A 20890-nucleotide genomic window follows, 5' to 3' on the forward strand; every position below is an offset into this window, starting at 1 on the left:
TAAATAAATTAGCATCTTTTCGCAAGGTTGTACACTTCGGGAAGGGACGACAATTCAAACAAAAACGGGTGTCAAAAAGAAGTAAGTGTGATGTTTTATATTTAATGAATAAAGCTGCACCAATTGTTCACTAAATTCCTTTATATTTAGTGGATTTATAGTGTAAAAGCAAGAATCAGTTATGCAGAAAAAAGCTATTAAACTTCAGGAAGAGCAAGTATAAGTGAAATAAACAGTCAAAGCAGCTGAATGAATAAACATAACTAGTCTTTATTGCAATATACGGCAGTTTCATGAATGATTTCTCTGTCTGTGCTGTTTTGATCAGAATGAAACCACAATGCAAACCTGTCATGATTGTTACACCACATTCTGGTGTGCGGGATAATTATGTAACTCTGACAGGTTGAACTGCGAGACACTGCAGCTTCCAGCTTATGTACACGAGACCATTTATTTGGGAGCAAAGCGAGGTAACAGCAGGAGAAGAGGCAGAAATCCACAGTCAGAGAGCGACCGGAGAGGACAGACAAACCCTTTGAACCGTACAGTCACCATTTGGCCTATTTCTGCCTCAGCTGATTGTATCCCCCCCACCACCACCACCAGCTCCACCGCCACCGCCGCCGCCGCCTCCCACACACACATACACACACACATTTCTCTACTTTTGGCCGCCTGCCAAGAGCTGTCATTGCCTCTACAGTATCAGTTCTGCTGTATCTATATCCAGGGCTGTGCGGATGCCTGCACACAAACTGACGGGCCTGCAGGAGGAAGAGGGCTGGAAAATCCTCCACTGAGAACGCAGCTTTTGTCAGATGGGGTGGAAATCATCAACTACTTTGTTTTTTTTTTAAATAAGTATTGATTACGCTTTCTGAGGACGTCTTATATGAATGTAACACTTGAACGGCTGCTATTGCAATAATGCAATGAAATTTATGATAGAAGGCTTTCTTATAAACTTTTTTTTATTGTAGGCAGTCATGTGCACGGTTATCAGTTCAGGCTGTAGATCAGGGGTCGGGCAATTATTTATGCAAATGTGCTGAAAGCAGTGCCAGAAATTGTTTAGAAAATCTGCTGTTCCACCTCTGCGTTAGTGAAATTCTTCTATTTCTCTGAATTATTTGAGTCCCAATGACAATTCAGAACATAATCCATGCACACATTAATGATTCAATGATAAAGTGATCACAGTTCACCGTTCTGTGTTACATTTCACTTGTTTTTGTTGTTGTTGGTGCAAGATTTCAGAAATATTCGCTCCCGGTTTATTGGGAAAACGAGTAACTGGATGTTTTATAATCGCAATAATCAAACTTGACATGTATTGATTTTTTTTGTTCGAATCTTAAAATGTATTGAATAATGCAGAAACCCAGTTAACCACAGCTGAGAGCTGATTCAGGAGTGGTTAAGCTGACCTTCCTCATCCCCGCCACCTGTGAAACCATAAAAAAAGCCTCTGGTGGCCCGTGTCTGTTGTCAGCGGCGTCTTCTTAACATTATTGCACCGCAAAACGAGAGCAGCTGAGGGAGGAAAGCTCCGGCTCTCATAAATGATAACTAATTGGATCTCAATGCCATCTCTGATGTGGGTCTGAACATGGTGATTGTCTTAACTTCACTCCCACCTCGACATAATATCCCTACTCTCACACCCCATTTGTGGAAAACAGATGACCTAATGGAAAAGCGCTAGTAACCTCTGTGTGGTGTCATTCTGGCGGATAGCGCCGGCCCCGATGCCTGCGAGTTCTGCGGTATTTTCAGGCGAGTTTATTCCCCCAAACAGCTCATGTTGTGAGATTTCCCTAATTGATCCGATTTGCCCGTTTGAAGTCAGCACTTATTAAGTTTTATGTGGAAGATTTAACAGGGTGGAAGAGAGGATTTTGGAATCAAACAAACTGGGCAAGTATGTAAATCAATGCACCTGAGTGCAGTAAAAAAAAAAAAAAAACTACACGTTTCAAGCATTTCCTGTTGTTCAGCCCCTTGGAAAGTCTATCATCTGTATTTTAGTCAGGCCTCCAGTTGTTCCTTTGGCTTGGCTTGGCCTGTTTCCTGAGCCGAGCTGGCTCACATCGCCGCCTGTTGAGCAGCAACAAGTGTTCAGCCATCAGCGAATTAGAACGCCACGACATGGGAACATTTTTTTTTTTTTTTTTTTTTTTAATCGATTGTTTTTGAGGGATTCCATAACCAAACAGGATTACTTTTTCACCGTTAATTTGTGCCATCCCAGATCAGAGAGAGGATCGGATTTTTTTCCCCCCTCATACTTGTTCCTTCTTCGTCGCAGCTTCACCAGCCGGGCGAACACTGTATTCCCTGTTTTCCACTCGGGCCTCGTGACTCCAGCCTTAATAAACTCAGCATTGCCTTTGACATTGTGTGACTTGAAAGCAGGAAATAATGGGCCCTAAACACTAAATCTTTACAGGTTATTGACCTGGCGAGTGGGGAAGAATAGTGTGTGTATGTGTGTGTGTGTGCATAAGAGACACTCACCAACTTCAGCCATAACTTCTGGTCATTTTGACTCGAAACAGCAGCGAGAGGAACAGTGGAGCGTTTTGTAACGCCTGCTGCGGGGTTATTGGGGATATGCATGTTAACACGGGGCCGGCTGAATGAACCGTGTGTGTGCCGCGCAGGTTTTTACTGAGCAGGAGCTCTGTGCGTCTCGTTACACTCCTACAAGTCACATGACCTCCTTGGCTTTTTGCTTATAGGTGTCATTCCTCCGCGTCTCTCTGCCTTTTCTCCCTGCTCTCATCGAAAATAGAGAAAACAGGACAGCAAGTGTTACTTCTGTGCCTAGATTTCATGCGGTCGCCTTAAACCTCGGCCCATCATCGGCAACCCCCCCTCGAGCAGCAGACTACAGTCAAAATGAGTTTTCCTGCCGCAGTCCGGCGGCCATCTTATCCCTTCCTCTCCTGGACTATAAATGCATTTACAGCACTGTAAAGAGGATGTCAATTGCCGGATTCCCAGCGGCTGCCCGAGCAACAGTTTGCGGTGGTCGCAGGGTTAAAGGTTCAGCCGCTGGTCAGAGGATCGGGTTTGTTCCTCTTCCAGCAAACACGCAGGATTGTTTAGATGTTGTATGTAAATAAATTTGAGGTCTCGATAGCGTCGTGGCTTCGGTCTGATCGAGTCCTGCCAACGGTTCGGTTGAGGGTAGCATATCTTGACAATTACAGACCGGCTTAGTTTGGGGATGAATTGAGGCCGTCCTCACTGTGGGAAACTGTTGGGTTTTAATGTTTCGAGGTGCGGGCGTGCGGCGGCGTCTGCACGAATGTGTTTGACTTCAAGGTGAAAGTAGTTTCAGCCGAGCGGTTTGGCGCAGGAGACGGATGATCCCGGAGCTGCCTCTCTGCCAGCATTTAATAGTGGCCTCTTTAAACCAAGACCACAATCTTTTTCTACCCGAAGCCTAACAACCAGCGCCTAACCATAGAGATGGGAGATCAGAAAAGCTCATATAAATAATGTGCGGTTTTTCTCACTGCTTACAAACAAACCCATTTTGTTGTCAAGTGGCTGCAGTTGAAGTCGATTAGAGAATGCCCTCAGACTGTACGCTACGGGGAAGAAAAATGAATTTCACTCCTGTTTGGCGTTCACTGGCAGTTTTAATTATCTCCCTTTGACGAGATTAGGTGCATAATAGGCTGTTTTTTACTCTGCACACTGATGAGAGTGAACCTGTCGGAGTCGAGTCACACAACTTAAATCCCTGCTTTAAACTGGGTTAGGATCACAGGGAGGCTGCAGAGATTTAACTGACCATCACAAAACTTATTGCGCTGGATCCTTTCTGCTTCAGCCGTAGGTGAGTTAATATCTTCTGTGCTTGTATATTCATGTCACAGATTTACATAAATCTGCATGTATGCTACTCAGTCATGCACCCAACTTATGCTAACAGATGGACTCCCATGTTGCGTTTGTTTGGTTTGTGTCTGAAAATCTAACATTTTAGGACGGAGGGTGTGGACCTCATAAAGTCTGACCCCGGGCTGTGATTAGCGGCGGATGGACTTTGCACATGCCTGATTTAGAGTAAACAATTAACCCAGCTTCGTCTTTGGATTGGATGGAGTAGCGAGAGTACCCCAGATGAAACCTGGAATCCACAAACTAGTCATAATCAGAACATGCAGGGTATGATGGTCCAATCATGAAAAACATTCATGCCTTTCATGCATTTGTAACATGAGATTCTCGGTACTAATATCACATATTTGAAGAACTGCCAAATATGTTGGGAAAAGCGGGGCACAGAAGGATTCTTTGCACATTTTTTTGACAGTTTTACAGCCTCAAAATAGAAATAAATCCAAGGTTTCATCAGACGTTTTAATTGCTTTCGCCTTGTTATAATATAAGTTTTCCATTAGCATTCCAGCTGTCCTGAGTTTTCTTTTAAACAGAACATGCTGGACTTTGCAAATATCAGTTCTTGTGTTTATAACCAGCACGCCCTGCACGGTATACATACAGCGATCCAGGCTGGGTGGTTGTTTCGCGAACATTGCCAAGCTTCTGTTTCATATCAGATGGCTCTGGAAAACAACTGATGGGGAGAAGGAGCTAGTTTGAAGTTTTAGGCAGAATAAATTCAACAAGAACATTCCCTCGTTGTAGATTAAACAAACCAGGCTCACTCGAGCTCTCTGAGACAAAAAAAAAAAAAAAAAAAAAAAAGAGAAGAGCACAGGAAAAGAAATGTCAGGGTTTGAAAATGTTGCAGCAGCTTTTAGCAGCAGTCTGTGGAGATAACACATCTAAAAACAGATTGACCTCACGCTGGATTGAAATATTAATGATAAAAAAAAAGGACAATTGTCAGTCAAACGTCTTTTTTATGTAAATGTGCTCTCAGTGGGTAAATGGTTTGTTTCTGTAGTGTGTTTTCTTTCTGTATACTGTTGTGTGAATGAGTATAGCAGATTAAATATTAACTTCCTGATCCACTGGGTTGAGGTTAACCTTACTATCACATTGATTAATTTCAAGCGCTGACCTTCAAATACTACTCTTACATCAGGGGCAGGCGCTGATAGGACTGATAATTACGGCCTTATCGTCAGCGCTCAGTAGTAAAATCAAAACATGTGCGCTGGAAACTGAAGCAGCTTTGATATGCTGCTGGAATCAGCTGACCCGCAGCGGCACGAGAGTCAGGGAGTCATGCAAATGCATTTGAACATTTTAATTTATTCGACTGCAACAAAATTTCAACATGTCTTCATAACTAAAACCTAATTATAGCAAGGATGACTTTATTTCCATCAATCACAAATTCACGTTTAACCGAAACAATAGAAAAGACAATCATATAGAGTCATTGTCTTTAAAAACAAAACTTGCTTTACTGATTTGCTTGTATTATACCGAAACAATTGAAGGATAGCAGCTCTTGATTTGTCAGAAAGCTTTGTGTGGCACTCTATATTTCACCAGAAGCCCCCCCACCCCGGTCCAACAAAGATCTATTAATACCATTTCCTGAGGCTTGTGAGAAGAAGTGGTCCGTTTTGGCTTTTTTTTTTTTTAGGAGCCTAACTCACTTCCTGCCTCTTCACACCAGGAGCGCCCCCCCCGGGTGGTTCCTCTGTGCATCCACCTCTCGTTTCCTGCTTTTGCCACTCTTTTAGTTTTTTTTTTTTTTTGCTTTGTTTTTTAACACCCAGTCATGTCCCCACACACAAACACACATCCTCTACCCGAGACCCCCAAGATATCCTGGAGAAGGGGAAACATGTCAAAGCCTGATTTTCTCCTCTCTCTTTTTTTTTCAGAAATGATGGAGGGGGAGGGTGGGGGGTGGAATCTAAGCTGAAAACACATGGCACCTTTCACCTCGAGGGGCAGTCAGAGATGGGGGGTCGGGGTGGGGAGGGGGCGCTCTGAAACATTTGGTCAGTGTCTGGCAGCAGCGGGGTAATTGCCACCACTTGATCGTGTGTGTGTGTGTGTGTGTGTGCTTTCACCTGAGAAAATTACAGGTTTTTACTGCCTAAATCTTATTTTCTTTGCTCCACCCATCACTCCTCGAAGTTCACCGTCTTCATTTTACAGACACGCGGATGCGACACCGCCAGACAGTTTTATGTCGGACCTTGGGGCATCGCAAACAAAAGCCATCTGACAACAATAAACTTTTGCCTTCAGACCGCTCTGTGTGACATTTTACTCAAAATCAAACACCGCCACCCAAGTGTGGCACTAGAAGGCCGAGATTCACTAAATGAATTCAGAATTTCATCCTGATGTTTGCACACACACAAAAAAAAAAGAATTATATGGCAATTTACTCAATATCTATCAAAGTAGAACCAACTGGTGGATGGTAGATTGCCTAACTTGCCATTGAAAATTGGCAGCCCTGGAGCAACAGATAAAAGCTAATGGAAAATACTCATGGGAAAATAATAGGAGCTAAATTGGAATAGAATTAGCTAGGAAAAGAAAAAAAGAGAAAAGAATTCCAGTCAAATAACATTAGGGGACGGCTCAAGGAAGAAAAAGTGAGGGTAATTCCTGCGATGAAGGATGTTTTAAGAATATTTCATTATGTCACCAGGAGCCCGGGGCCGACAGTACGAACACATTTGCACATTAACAATATTCTGATTGATGGTAGTTTATAAATCTGAGGGAGTTCTTTTAAACAACGCCACTCTTGCGGTTTCACGTATGTGCTCGCTTTTAAACCTGGCGGTGATGTGCAGACAGTTTGAAAGCAGGAGGGGGGGAGGGGGGGGTGTATTAGAGTGGAAGAGGCAGAGGGGAGGAAGCGACGACAGGAAAAAGAAGGGGAGGGAGGGAGGGGGGAAGGAGGAGGGGACGGCTGCATGGACTGAGATGCCCTCGATCTCCCAGGGGGCAAAAGCTCTGGAAATGGCTCTGTCGTTCAGAGAAAGTAAGGTAAAGGAGAAATAAACAGTACAAGAGAGCAGGAAAACAGCGAGGGCAGGAAACCGTCTGTGACCTACTGGACAAACAAATTGGTTTGCAGGCAAAATGGATTAAGAGGTTGAGCCGGGCAAAAAAACAAGGGTGACTGATGTTGCAATGTGAGCTCATCCATTTTGGAGAAGGGGGGGGGGGGGGGGGTGAATTTAGAGTCGTCATGTGGAAGTGTCTCGTTGTATTTTTCCCCCGACTGTGTGAGCGTGTGCGCGTCTGTGCGCATGCAAACGCTCTGCAAGTCAATATTTGTCTGCTTTGCCACGTCCCTAGACATCCCATTCGGCGCAACAGACCGTAAAGCTGTCAAATGCGACCTGAATATTCTCTGTCTTCATCTGCTTCCTCCTTCTTTTTTTTCCTCCTCTCCTCCCCTCCCCTCTTCCTCACGCTCCCTCGCTTCCCCTTTGATTTCTCTTTCCTTTCCATCGATAACAATATCATCGGCAGCAAACATGTTGCTGTGCTTTTCTGATGGCTTGTACCCCCCCCCCCCCCCCCCTTCCCCCAACGCCGACAATCCCCTGTAGAAAACCAAGATTATCTCTTCTTATCTATATCGCTCTGTTTGCTCACACCATAAAGCCATTTCTGCCTGCGCGGCTCTGATATTTGTGAGCGCCGCCGTGTGTTACCGCTCCGCCGCAGCATCGCGGATAAAGTACACAAAGTTTTTGGAGTCGCACCTTTTCGCGCATAGCTGGCACGTTGTGTCAGATCCCCGCCGTCGTCCTGAGATGTCCTACTTTCAGTGCCAGGCGGCTCCCGCCTCGTCACGTCTCATGACACGGCCCACACCTTGTTTGTCCTCACAAGGTCTGAGAGACTAATAAAGTTTCAAGAGTAATTCGGGCTATCAGCTGCCGCCCTGGTTTGAACCGTGCGCCGCGCACAGTAGCTCCTCATCATCGGCGTTGCACTGCATGAGGATAACTTCAATACTGTATAATTTATTGCAGCAATCTGTGTGACGCATCATTTGTTCACTGTTTTCTTTTTTTTATCTTACATCTTAAGTCCCCCTAAAAACTTTGACCCAGCTCTGTGGATCAAATGTTGAAACTTCGTCTCGACGTTCTGCGCAGGTGTGGCGTGAAATGTGCCGCTCTTTAAAGTGCGACGCGCGAGCGCGTGTGTACAAATGCACTTGTGACTCCTGTGTGCGAGCTCGCCGTGTGTGTGTCCATGAGAGAGCGTTTCATTATTTTGAGAGCGCTGCCTGGCGCCGGACCAGACTTCTCCCGGAGCCTTGATAAAAACGTGCTGGGAGCGCGGCGGTACACACCTACTCCGCTACAGGGTACAGGCAGTACCGCGGCCTGTCCTCTCCAATTGGCAGCCTCTGTGCTGCTGTACTCCTGATAAGAGGCCGGTGTAAATAAAACTGTACAGCAGAGCTCGTTATAACGCTGAAGGTAGAGCGAGGCGGGGAGGACGAGGAAGAGGAGGAGGGGGGTGGGGGGGTGACAGAGAGCGTGTGGTGTCTGTACTCATTGTTCTGACAGCATACTGCGTCTGTGTGTGTTCCCATGAATGTGTGTGTGTGTGTGTGTGCGTGCTTGTTTTCAGTTGTTTGTGTGTGAACCGGGGTGTGTTTCCATTGCTGATGCTTGGTGTCATTTCTGCCCTTGTTTCACTTTTATTTCACAGTAAAGTTTCATAAATCCAGTAGGAAGCAGAGAAGTTCATTTCTTTTTACGATTGTCAGCGTGAAGACTCTCGCAAGCCTAGTGAAACCAAATGTGTGTGTGCAGGGCGGAAGGGGGGGGGGGGGGGGGGGGGGAGGTTGTGTGTGTCTGTGTGTCTGTGTGTGTTTATGGATTTTTGCTGTTTTTTGGTACGGAGAGTACTTTCTTACGTAAGCCATTTATGTAGGCTCAGTGAACAGCCAGGCTATGTTTTTGTTGGGACTGCGCTTGTCTGCTTCCCTCCCTGTGTTACACACACACGCACACACACACACTCACACTCACACACACACTCCCTAATCTTTCTGTCTGTCTGTATGGTTCTCTCTCTCTCTCTTTCTCTCTCTCACTCTCGCCCTGTTTACACTATTAAAAACCACTGAGTGTGATATTGGTCGGCCATCGACAGACACACTCTAATTAGCCTTTTTAATTTCCCATTTAGCCTCCCTGACTCCTCATCCTCGGCTCAGATCACTCAGCCACGCGCTGCAGAAACATATCCACATACAGTAAACCCTCCTCGCGCTCTGCAGGAGTTAATGCTGCATGGTGGGAGTTGGCGTGAGGCAAAAACACCAGGACTGCAACTTCAGAGGGTCAAGTTGACCTTCATGTCTGACTCGTGTAGAAAAAAATTCACCCAGCCTGTTAGAATTTCTGGCACTGGTGACTTCTCAATACTCGTAACGTTTGACGCAACTGTTGTATAATATCGTGCATTTCTGGGTCACTGTGGTCCATTCATTTAAAGGGAAATGTGGCTTCGTGCTAACAGAGAAGAAGAAAGTTCAAATCAACATCTGATTTTAAATCTGTTTTCAAGTAAACTCAAGCAAAGTGTTGGACGTGGCGCTCCTCTGAACAGCACAAGCTCGCTGAATGTGAGCATGAATGACGTGTTTTATGTTTGAGAAGCAGGATTAAACTCTTTCATTAAATGACAGAAATAACTATCAGTAATGGCGCCGTTGTAGCTTGATTAGCTCTACTTGCTTCGTTTTCAGCAAACGGTGGTTTTTCAAGTATTTGCCTGAGCTGTGACTTTGGGGGTTAACACGGAGCTGAGCTGACACTTTGACCAAGCTGCCATCACTGACTGTCATTACGAACCTTGCACTGGGACACGCTTCAAGCCTTTTTATGGAAAATACAAATATGCTTGTCTCATTCAAACTTATTTTGGCAGCGAAAGCAGCTCTGGCAGCCAGATTATTGGGCTTTAGCATGATTAGAATCAAGCTAAACAAGCCCAGAATTGGCCGTCTTGATTGTAAATGGTTACACGGGGCACGTCGACGCCGTCCCAGCCGAGCTTTTCAGACATACATACATTCGTATATCACCAACTCCGAAATATATCTGGCTTGCGTTTAGCTAGCTTCAGTGCAGCCGCTGATACAAATTTCTAATTCACCCTCGGGTTTGGTTTCCCGGTTTGTTATGTGTAACATTAATAATGATGTGCTTTTATTCTTAGAAAAAAACACAAACAAAGCCGCCGTTTGTGGCATTAGTTCCATGAACCCGTGAAAAAGTCAAAGGCTAAGAATAACTGGGCATGTTGTTGTTGAGTGCTGTCATGATAATAAAGCTTTTATCGTGGCCTCACCCATACACAATTCTATCTCTATAGCAAGCAGCGAGCAGATGTAGATAATAGTTACACTTCCTGCTTCAGATGTAAACTCAAGCTTGGAACTGACAGAAGAAAAGTAGCACAGATATTACGATTGCAGATGTAAATCAAATTGGTGACATTTTCGTGAAAAACAATTGTGTTTTTCTTCGTTTGTGTGGTTTTGCATGTGATAGACTGGAGAGTGCTGAGTGTGTAACTGTGTGCCTCATTGTTAAGTGTGTGTGCGTGTGCATGCATGTGTATAACGGGTGCTAAATGGTGTCATGCCATCTCATGCAAGTGGGCACGTGAGACCATTTGACATTTTATTTTCATGACTCCGCTGCAGGAAACAGAAGGTTTCTACATGGTTTTGCTGATTCTCTGAAAAAAAAAAACATACACTTCTCTTTCTGTATTTGTGACACTTTTTTCACTGTGTCAGGAACTTCGAAAACCAAGATAAAAATTACTGCATGTGTTGCAAGGGGAAGAGTGATGTCTCCATCCCGTTACAAAATGGCCAGTGGTTGTGGAGGGAGACACTTATTTTCCCTCCTTTATCTCCCATGTGGGACGAAATGTTTAACTCTCACATCAACACGGTGGCCTACTTTTTGTGTGTCGCTATGAGCAAAGACAGACTCTGTAACTCTTATGTTTAATTCTGCAATTGTCTTTGATGAAAGATTCTGTTTAGTCTGCCATCCCCAAGGGGGGACATCTGTTGCAAACTTAGCATATAAGCTGTACCTGCGAAAGAAAGTAGGTTGGAACAACAAGTGTCAGGTTTTGAGGGTAAGAAAGAGAGCGAAGGAAAAATATTTAGTCTTGCACAGGAGATGCAGAAAAGCAAGACTATCACCCCCAAACAAACAAGGGCTTTTTATGCCTCTGACATATTCCTGTGAAAGAGAGGAGCTTTTGAATGGCGGCATTATGAGATCACATCACTGAGCCGGCTGATGTGAGTGTGGCGGTGGTGTCTGCTCTTGCCCCCGAATGCATTCACTGCTGGGAGGATGCACTCTTATCCCCGTTTCTTCTCCGCGCATCTCACTTTGGTTTGCATTTGTGATTCGCATCCCACTCCGGACGTGGAATGAGTGTCATGACAAATAGGACATTGCACCATCACCACATTATTTAGGGAAATTGGAGAATGAGCACTTAGGATGTCAGAGGAAATTACAGGCATGGGAATGCAGCATCAGCTGTGTGTACGGCCGGCCCGATCCACAGCCCTCATCAAGTCGACACGCTGAAAGGCTGCCGCTGCTGCTAGCCGAGCCCCATCACGGCTAACTGTAAGTGAAAACACGCAAGAGCAAGAAAGTGCATCGGGAGTGCATAGAATTCACCAGACTCAACAGTAATCATAAGTTTCATATGTGAAGTCCCAACACAGCGACAAAAAGATGAACAACAGAGTTAAGATACTGTTTCTGCATGGTTTGTGATTTGAAAACTGATTACAGTTACTTTTGGTCATAGATACAAATGGTGATAGTTTATTGATTCAGACGGTTGGTTGGTTGGTTTTTTCAGTTTCAGTTGGTGGATTTGTTCAGTGGGCTTTTTGTTTTAGTTGGTTCAGTAGTTGGTTGATTGGTGGGTTAATGCTTTGGTTGGTTGGTTGGTTGGTTGGTTGGTTGGTTGACTGGTTGGATGGTTGGATGTTTCAGTAGTTCAGTGACTGGTTGGTTGACTGGTCACTGGCTTGGTTAAGTGGTTGGTTGGTTGAGTCGCTGGTTGGTTGAGCGGTTGACTGGTTAGTTAATGCAGTAGTTGGTTGATTGGTTGTTCGGTTGGTCGATTGGACGTTTCAGTGGTTCAGTGACTGGTTGGTTGGATGCTCACTTGCTTGGTCAGGTGGTTGGTTGCCTCAAGGGTTATTGTGGTTGTTTCAGTGGCTGGCCGATAAACAATTCTCATACATAAATGGCAGAATAAAACCTTTCAATAGATGTGATTAAAGCAGTTATTAAAGTGTTAAACATCAATTAATTATATGTGTGTGTGTTTATAATAAATATAAATATGCAACAAAAACAACGAACAATGAAGTGTTGATCATACAAGTCAAATAGACACCAGTTATAGAGATATTTCTATATTCATGTAACAGAGTTGTGTGAATAGTTAATTCAGTGTACAGTCACTAATACTTATTGAAACGTCTTTTAAATATTACATTTAATGATATTTTTCCACTTTGAACTTTGACCTTGTTTAACATTGTATATTTGAACACACTTATGATCAAACTAAATATAAACACATGCTCCTTGAGCAACTTTCAATTATATCCATATAAAATTACACATATTTGGGGAAATCAATTAAGCTACTTGTCAAAATAACTTGCATTTATAAGAACAGGTTAAGGCCTAGCTATTTACTGACATTAACTTTACTGAAGAGACTACAAATGGCAGATCATGTTTACAGTACACCGCACTGTTATGTTAATCTTTGTTTACGACGTTTCCTTGACCTGCTTCCTCTCTTTTACAGTCTTTTATGAAATAACCGAGCCGCTGCGATGCAACGGCGGTTGTGCAACGTTTCCGAGTAGGGAAGCGAAAAGGGAAGCGGCTTCGGTGGCATGTGGCACCTGATCACCCCCAACCCCAACAATGTCCCCACTGCCCAACAGTCACTCAGTGCGGGTTGTGCAACTTTTATTATGTCAGCTAAGCAGTGAAGCTGTGGTAATGTGCCTCAGGACTGCCCACAAGCACAAACTGGGCTAGTCTATAATTTGGAGATTCCTTTTTTTTTTTTTTTTTTCCTCCCCACGGTGTTTAGTGACGCCTTTTATTTCCTCCTCGTTATCTCTTAAGTTTTGGCTTCATTCAGATATTACCTGGTGAGCTGCCGTCACTTTAACTTGCGCGGCTGATCCGCAGAAACCTCGGTTGCAGGAAATAAAGATAAGGCTTGTTTTGTTGTTAAAGTAATCCACCTCTGAGTCTCTGCAGTGGGGGATTTAACTAGACTCCTGGGTGGAAACTAGTTTTTTATTCACGCGGACATGACAGGGCTAACAGTGTGTGTGTGTGTGTGGGTGTGTGTCTCCTCTCTCCCAGTTGCTGCCGTCTTTCTGAACTAACAAACTCACCCTCTCCTGATCAAAGGGGGCTCAAGATTTATCGCTTTAATTTGGCACTGAAAATGGCCGATGGAGGCTGTTACCAAGCAGAGGCCCCCCCTGTTAGCACTTAGCCGGCTAACTGGAGTGACGGGCATCTGGCTGGGTGGCTGCCTGGCGGTGTGTACCCTGGATTCTTGTGCTCCCACAATACCCCCCCCAACCCCCACCCCCTCCACACCCCTTTGCCCCGCGGTGACCTCGCACAACTCCATTCTCCTTGAAGCAAGGCACCATGCAGGCATTTCCTGACAATTTATGTCCTTGTGCCACAAGCAGGGGCATGCCCCGCACTAAAATCCTATCCCTGGCCCATTTAGCACACGCCTCTCGGCCTCCCAGAAGACTGGTTATAGCGCTGCACCACTGTCTCCGAGGCACAGCCATTACTTGTAGTTACCTTGCAACTGTTAAAGTGACTCCCTCACTGTTAATAAATTAAAAAAAAAAAAAAAATACAAAAGAGAAAATTGGGAGAAGTGTATGTTGAGGACAGCTAGAATATGTTTGATCACTACAATTTATGAGTTTAAACACAGTTGTGGTGTGTGTGTTTTAAATTATACGGGAGAGCTGGTTTGTTGGGCTGTTTGCTCGAGTTGGTTATTGCCCAAACTTAATGTGGCAATAACAACTTTCACTTATCATTGGTCGTAAACCTGAGAGGAGGGTTAATTCATTGAATGAAACAGTGAGAATGAAGTAAGGATACACAGATACTTTACTGCTTTTACCTGCTTTGTTTTGTGGATATCATAAAGCAACTCCTAACTGTAGCAACTCTGCTTTTTCAGTAATAATTTCACCACTTTTAAAGTCATGGGCAGCCATAATGAACTTCAGTCAGTCAAGCTGAAACATTGAATCAACAATAAAAAAAAATGTTCTGATTAACAGTAAAACACAATCTTAAAGCTACAATAAGTCTAAACATTTTGTATTTCTCTGATCTGCCTGGTGGCTGCCAGCAGCCATTCCGTTATTTTCCTTCTTCAAACCACATTAAATTTGTTTAGCGTGACTACATTTAGTGACACATTTGCACAGTTACTACAGTTTCATACCTTCATGCCTGGAAGCTGCAGACGGCAGTCAGTCTGAGGAACCCGTCTGGGGAAAGCCGTGGTCGGGGATTGGCTGCTTTAGGGCGCCATAGGTAGCAGTAATGAATAGAGAGAAGTTATTAATTAAAACTCCTGGTTGAGGAAAAACTCTTTGTTGTGACGTGGTGTGTATGATAGTGTGTATGTCTCAGCTCAGAGAAGATTTATTTTACAAACATTGCAAGATGCCATAGCTGAAACCAAAAAACTTTGGTAAAAGTTCTTCAGGAATAAATAGATCAGCTCAAAAGCCGGCGTGGCTTATGTTGACGGAAGTAAAAAAATGAATGTGTATTTGCTGAAATCTCCCATTTGAGTCTGTTGGTGCCCATGAAAAAAAATTGGAGTTGCACTTGTGGGGCCATAAAATTGTCCCAGTTGGTTGCTGCAAGGGCAATCAATGAGCTCAAATCAATAGAAGGAAGGAGTCCAGTGAAGGTAAAGAGAGCAACTGTAGCACATAAAAGTAATAATTACACATCTCACAATGAAGAATCAGAAGTTAAAGCAGCAACAGAAAGGCACCGTGTGATTAATGCAAATCAGGGACATCAGTGGGGGTGTTGGGAGGGGGGGGTCCTGTCTACATCTTCACTACATGTCTTGTTCTCCAAAGGTTAAGTGGATGCTTTTTGCCAGCTAATTCGGCCATATGCTCATCTGTGCATCTGACACCAGTGCGCCATACGCTCAACGCTGCAAATTATGCCTCTTGAATATGCAGCCTATTAAAAAGGACAAGGCTCCGCCGCTCGGCCCTGCTCAGTTTAAAGTTGTTAAATGGAAATATATCTTGTGACGCTGCAAATGAATCCAGGATGTGCGAGCTTTATAGGTCGCATTACAGTGGCTTATGATCTTGTCACGCTCGCTTGTGCAGCGTACCATCTTTTTGCATAACTTGTTGAATAAGCGCTCCACTGGCAGGCACACTCTGTCATGTACGCTCCGTGTCATTTCTGCTTTTGGTTGGGCTTATTACAGTACAGGCCGTTCCCTAATGTCACTGTGGTTGCAAAACCACACAAGCCATCTCTTCCCGGCGTTTTTTTTTTTTTTTTTTTTTTTTTTTATGTCATCTAAGAATCGACTTCCTGTTTTCATTGTGTTCCATTTCTCTCTCTCTCTCTCTCTCTCTCTCTCTCTCTCTGGAGGTGTCGTAACCCAGGAGGCCGTGCCAAGAACAAACCAAGGTCTAGTCAGGAGAGATCGCTCTGTGCTGCTCTGGAAACAGACACACACATTCTGCACACACAGTATCCAGATGTTTAGTAATGTGCAAGTGTGTGTGTGTTTGTGTGTGTGTGTGTGTGTTTGTGAGGAAAAAGACACACACACAAACACGCAGAAAGAGTGCATGTATGTGTGTTTTGATGTGTGATGTGTATGGCATGTACAGCGATTGTTGCCAAGCCATAAAAAGTTGTTTTCCCTGAGCCTGATCTCATGTGCCCTTCAACAGCGCCCTGCGTGTGTGTGTGTGTGTGTGTGTGTGAAAGCTGTCCTCCTGCCTGTGTCTCTTTTATTGTTGCACACATTCATGAAGTATCGGTGATACCGCAGCTCAAGGGCTTCATACTTGATCTACTAACGTAAACAGAAGCAGCATTTTTGCGACGGAGGTAAAAGGAGACGGCACAGTAAACGCGCGGCTCCTCGTCAAGACTCCGATTTGAGTTCAAACTGCTGTGTTGAGCCGATACGAGCAGCAGCCGTTTACGTTTAAATTCACATTAAGACTTTTTAACAGTAAAATTTGGAGACAGTCTACTCAAATTTATGAAGTGTAACACCCCATTTTGCAAGTTTTATCAAGCAAACTGTCACTATTAATGGGTTTTTGGTTTTACTGCTGGATTTTTTTTTTTTTTTTTTTTTTTTCGAAGGTGCAAATTAGTGTGCATCAGTCACATGCGGTGTAAGGAGATGACACCTTCTGCCACTATTTTGCATATTCATTAAATTGGATGCTGAATCTGACCGGTCTGTAGGCGGATAGATTGACTCATCGAATTGTAGCGCTAAACGTCCTGTAGGCTAAATTATATAGCACAATCTACCCATTAATCAATCACGCTCTGAAAAATATTAATCTAGTTTCTAAAAGGTGATTCAAGATTGAATATTAAAGGTCTAGTCTAGCTGTGATTATATCAGATGGTAAGATGTGCCATTTTTCTTATTGTCTTTTTTTCCCCCCATACTAATCACACTGAATTAGTTTGATTATCACACAGGACTGGATTTCCAGTTAAATAAACATTTCATTCGATTATCCGAATATCCACCTGCTGCAGCGTCTCCCAGCTGACCTCCAGTGACATTTTTCTTTACCTTCTCTATTTCATGCTGCTTTAGTGTAATAAATATCCACTCTCTTGTTCCTTGTCTTCCAGCTGGTGAAAAGGCCATAGTTTGTGACCAGTGTGGCGCTCAGTTCCAGACGGAAGAATCCCTGGAGGCTCACCGGCAGATCCACACCGGTACGAACACTCGCACGTTCACATATCCTCACCGGCGCGATCGTAAACAAAAAGATTATCGGCTTCTCGGCTGCGTTAACATGTTTGTTTTGGTTGTGTTTGTACAGAACGTTCCAGGTGATGGCGTTCTCCACGCCAATATTTTATAGCTACAGTCTCACAGTGAAAAATAAACACAGTTTGGCAAGTGTGATTCGTGTAAAACTGACCAGATGTCTTGTAAAAACAAAACAGATCAAATTCAAATAGTGTGACGGATCGCTTTTTTTTCCAAATATACACCCCCAGTCTGTTTGATGTCCGTTTTCATCAAGTTTACATTGATTTCCGTGTGTGCTGCGGGTTTGATGAGGCTCATGCGCCTCTCCCGTGCTCATGGTCGCCCTTCCCTGGCTAACTGGAGTGACAGATAGATAGATCACATCATCTTGGATTAGTCCCACTTGCCCTAAATCAAGACAGACCCAACAGTAATCAACAAACTGGGAAAACTTGGCAGGCCAACGTTGTTTATCAGCGCTCAGCTATGAAGATGGGGAGAGGAGGATGGTGTAGGTGCCAAGATGTAAATAGGAAGAAGTAAATCCCCCTTCAGCAGATGTGTGACGGCCCAGAACAGTTTTACTGCTGGTGATGAACTCTTTAATACGGGGGATCGTGTTGCCATGTTGTTACAGAGATGCTGTGGCTGCGGGCACGTTGGAGACAACGCAGTGTGCGCAGGACTCGGCTACATATCAACACGCGTAGAGTCGCGTTTCATCCGCATATTTATACTTTTCTCCATTGTTTTCAAGGCAAAAAGACGTTATGGCGTTATCGTTCTCCTTCTAAAACGGCCGTCGAAAGTAAATATTTTCATGTAACTCGTGATAGTTACGAGCTCCTCGCTTGCAGCTGAAAAAAGAAAAAGCAAGATGATACAGGAGGAATGACTCAGCCATGCACGGCTCCTGTCTTCACCATTTCTTTTTCCCATATTGAAAGTTATAATGTAGCGTGGCCTTCAGCGCTGATGCATGATATAAACTTAATAATGCATGACTATATACAATGGCCGTACCTCTATTAAGTAAAGACAACAGGAATGCGGCGAGTTTTAAAGCAATCCAGCCTTCGGTTTGCGGTAGTTTGCATGTCAAGTCGACATTACATTCTCTGGGCAACACCTCACAAAGCAACCGGAGCAGAAATAGTTCATCCTTTTTGCTCAAGAGGTTTTATGACAGTCTGTTGTGCAGATTTTGATATTTCTTTTGCCCGACACATGCAGACACTTTGGCCCAGTGGGTGTCACAGGGAGAGGTTGGACAATGGGATTACCAGCCTGAAACAAACAGAACCATAAAAACAGTGTGATCCATGGAAATACACTTTGTTACATTATCTAAAGCAGAACTTTAGTTTTTTTTCTTTTTTGTTTTTTTTTTTTGAACGCTGGTTGTCAGTTCCCAGCGTGATCTCCGGCATCTGTTCATGAAATGTCGGACTCATAATCCAGCTAAATTATGACATAAAGCAAAACCTTACAAAATAGTGAAATCATTCGAGATAGAACAAAGTTCTTCACAGCAAATATTCAAGTATATTTTTATTCTTCTGGTGCATATGCGATCAATTTGTCCCAGCTGGCGTCACAGGGAGAGCTTTGAGCAGTTGCAACAAACAAAATAATAAAAACTGTGATTATCATGCATGTATAAAACGCCTATAAAGTACAGAACGTGGAATAGAAAGATTTTTATTTGTGTGTTTATTTTGTAGAGCTAACTTCAAAATTACTGCATGACCTTAAGTAATTTGCTCATGATGCACTTCATATTTTCTGCTAATGTTTTCATTTATACAGATTTTGCATTCCTATCTTGTGCAGATAAGTGGGGTGTTTTTTATTGAATTGTTTGTAAAACTAAGATAAAGTCCGTTCTGTTCCGTTTTACGATAGACTCATATAGTCTTGGACTCAGTCAGCTGACATGATAAGAGTTTATAACGTTGTGTTTTACTAGAACGTAATAGATGATTGCAAATGATTGCACCTCTGGGATTATGATTCTGAATGAGTCTGTAGTTTAAAACTTTCAACCATGGCCAACATCAGCAAAATCGTAACACTATGCAGTACTGGAGATTCTGATAACACTAATCATTTCTAATAGAAAAGGATGATCGCATCTGTTAATATAATCTGGACTTTTTTATAGCATTTGGCTCGGCATATTTATTTTTCTTGTACTTGTGGAGACACTTGGGTTTGATGTACGTATGAACAAATTTGCTCTTTGTTGAGATTAATTTCCAAATCGCAGCATCGGTACATGATCCGTGTTCAGAAATACTGGATTCTTACGAGCCAGACAAAATCCACGCTCCTCATCCTGTTATGCAATACTATAAATAACCCATAACAGTAAAGGCTGATCCTCTGCGTGTCCCTGAATGTCCGCTGTTGAGCTTCAGCGCGATGCTCCAGTCTGATTGCGGTTGTTCGTGTCCATTGTGGCATCAGAGGAAGGGTTTGACGTCCACCTCCATCCCTGAGCCTTCCTCAGTCCTGTCACTTAAGATGAGGGACAAAACGGATCTCTAAAATAGCCTCGCATTATCATTATCATCATCATCTGGTGTTTTGTCCTTGGTCTGAAGCCGTGACCCCCGGGGCTCCCAGCAGCAGCCCCCGCTGAGTCGTGGCTTCTCGTTTCCTTCGTCCTGTTCGCCACCGCAACACACACACACACACACACTCTCCCCCTCAACATTTGATAGGGGAAAGGAGGGGCACTGTCGTCGGGATCTGGAGGAGGAGGGCGGGCAGTCCTGAGGGGCATGCCCCCAGCCAATCAGCTCGCTGGAGGTAAAGAAGGGTTAAACGAGGCTAATGATTCAATAGCCATAACAGCGGAAAGGAGCACTCTAAATATAGGCATTCCAGTCTGGAACGAATGGAAGGGGGGGGCGGGGGGGCCGCCGCCGCAGCAGCCAGGGCCAGACATGTCTTCCTGCCAGACAACTGCAGCAGCTGTAATAGTATAGTAATCATCCATGTGTTCAGCTCCTGTGCAGAATCGGAGCTTGAAAAATGGGCTCCTGTAAAATATGACAAGCAATCTGAGCCAATCCAGCTGCTGTACTGACATGAAGATATCGCACGCTCCAGATTCCAACCCTCCACACATATATTCAGTGTTATTTTCAATTTGCGATCGGAGCTTATTAAATAGTTAATTGATGCGATCTGTAGAAGGTTTATTTCAGGCCTCCCGGCGGAGCCGGTATCACTCCTGTCAGGCAGTACGTGAACCGCCGCCTCGTGCCTCCCAGACTGTTTGTGTGTTTGATATTACATACGGCGGCAGGCAAAGGTTAAGTATTATTCATGCACTGAGCTCAACAGTGAGCTGGAGCTTGACAGCAGCGAGGCCGTCGGACTGTTGACATCTCGGTGGGGGTGGGGGGGGGGGGGCTGAGTGAAGCACTTTATTTTGTTGAGATTTGTTTTTTCGCTTTGCTTCTGAAGTACTCCTCACTCTTTTTGTGTTGAGTGCTGTAAAATGAGGCCCATCATAACTGAGTTTGATATGAACTAAAAATAGGCTGATTTTCTTAAAACTAAGTGAATTGAAGTGAGTTGAATAGAAACAAATAGAAGGAAAACTGCTGTTTTTCTCCTTTATCGTGCAGCGGTAGATATTTGTGTGCTGACTTTGTGCTGGCTGTATGAAGTCTGTGTACATATGATGTTTACTGAGAATTGAATTACTGTGATAGTAAAGGAATGAAAGGGTTGACCTCTATATAAGGAAAATAAAGGGATCTCAGTGTAAAACTCTAAGGTTAAAAGTGAC

General features: G+C 43.9%; 1 protein-coding gene across 2 annotated transcripts in view; it reads left to right on the forward strand.

The window, feature by feature from the left end:
- zbtb16a (zinc finger and BTB domain containing 16a) overlaps positions 1-20890 on the forward strand; it is a 137589-nt gene that overhangs the window by 69680 nt on the left and 47019 nt on the right. For both annotated transcript variants that reach the window (XM_030101048.1, XM_030101049.1), the window contains one exon: positions 16959-17045. In XM_030101048.1, coding sequence (XP_029956908.1) covers positions 16959-17045 — 87 coding nt within the window. The remainder of the gene's footprint in view (positions 1-16958; positions 17046-20890) is intronic.

The sequence above is a fragment of the Salarias fasciatus genome, chromosome 10 (assembly GCF_902148845.1).
Source record: "Salarias fasciatus chromosome 10, fSalaFa1.1, whole genome shotgun sequence".
NCBI lineage: Eukaryota > Metazoa > Chordata > Actinopteri > Blenniiformes > Blenniidae > Salarias > Salarias fasciatus.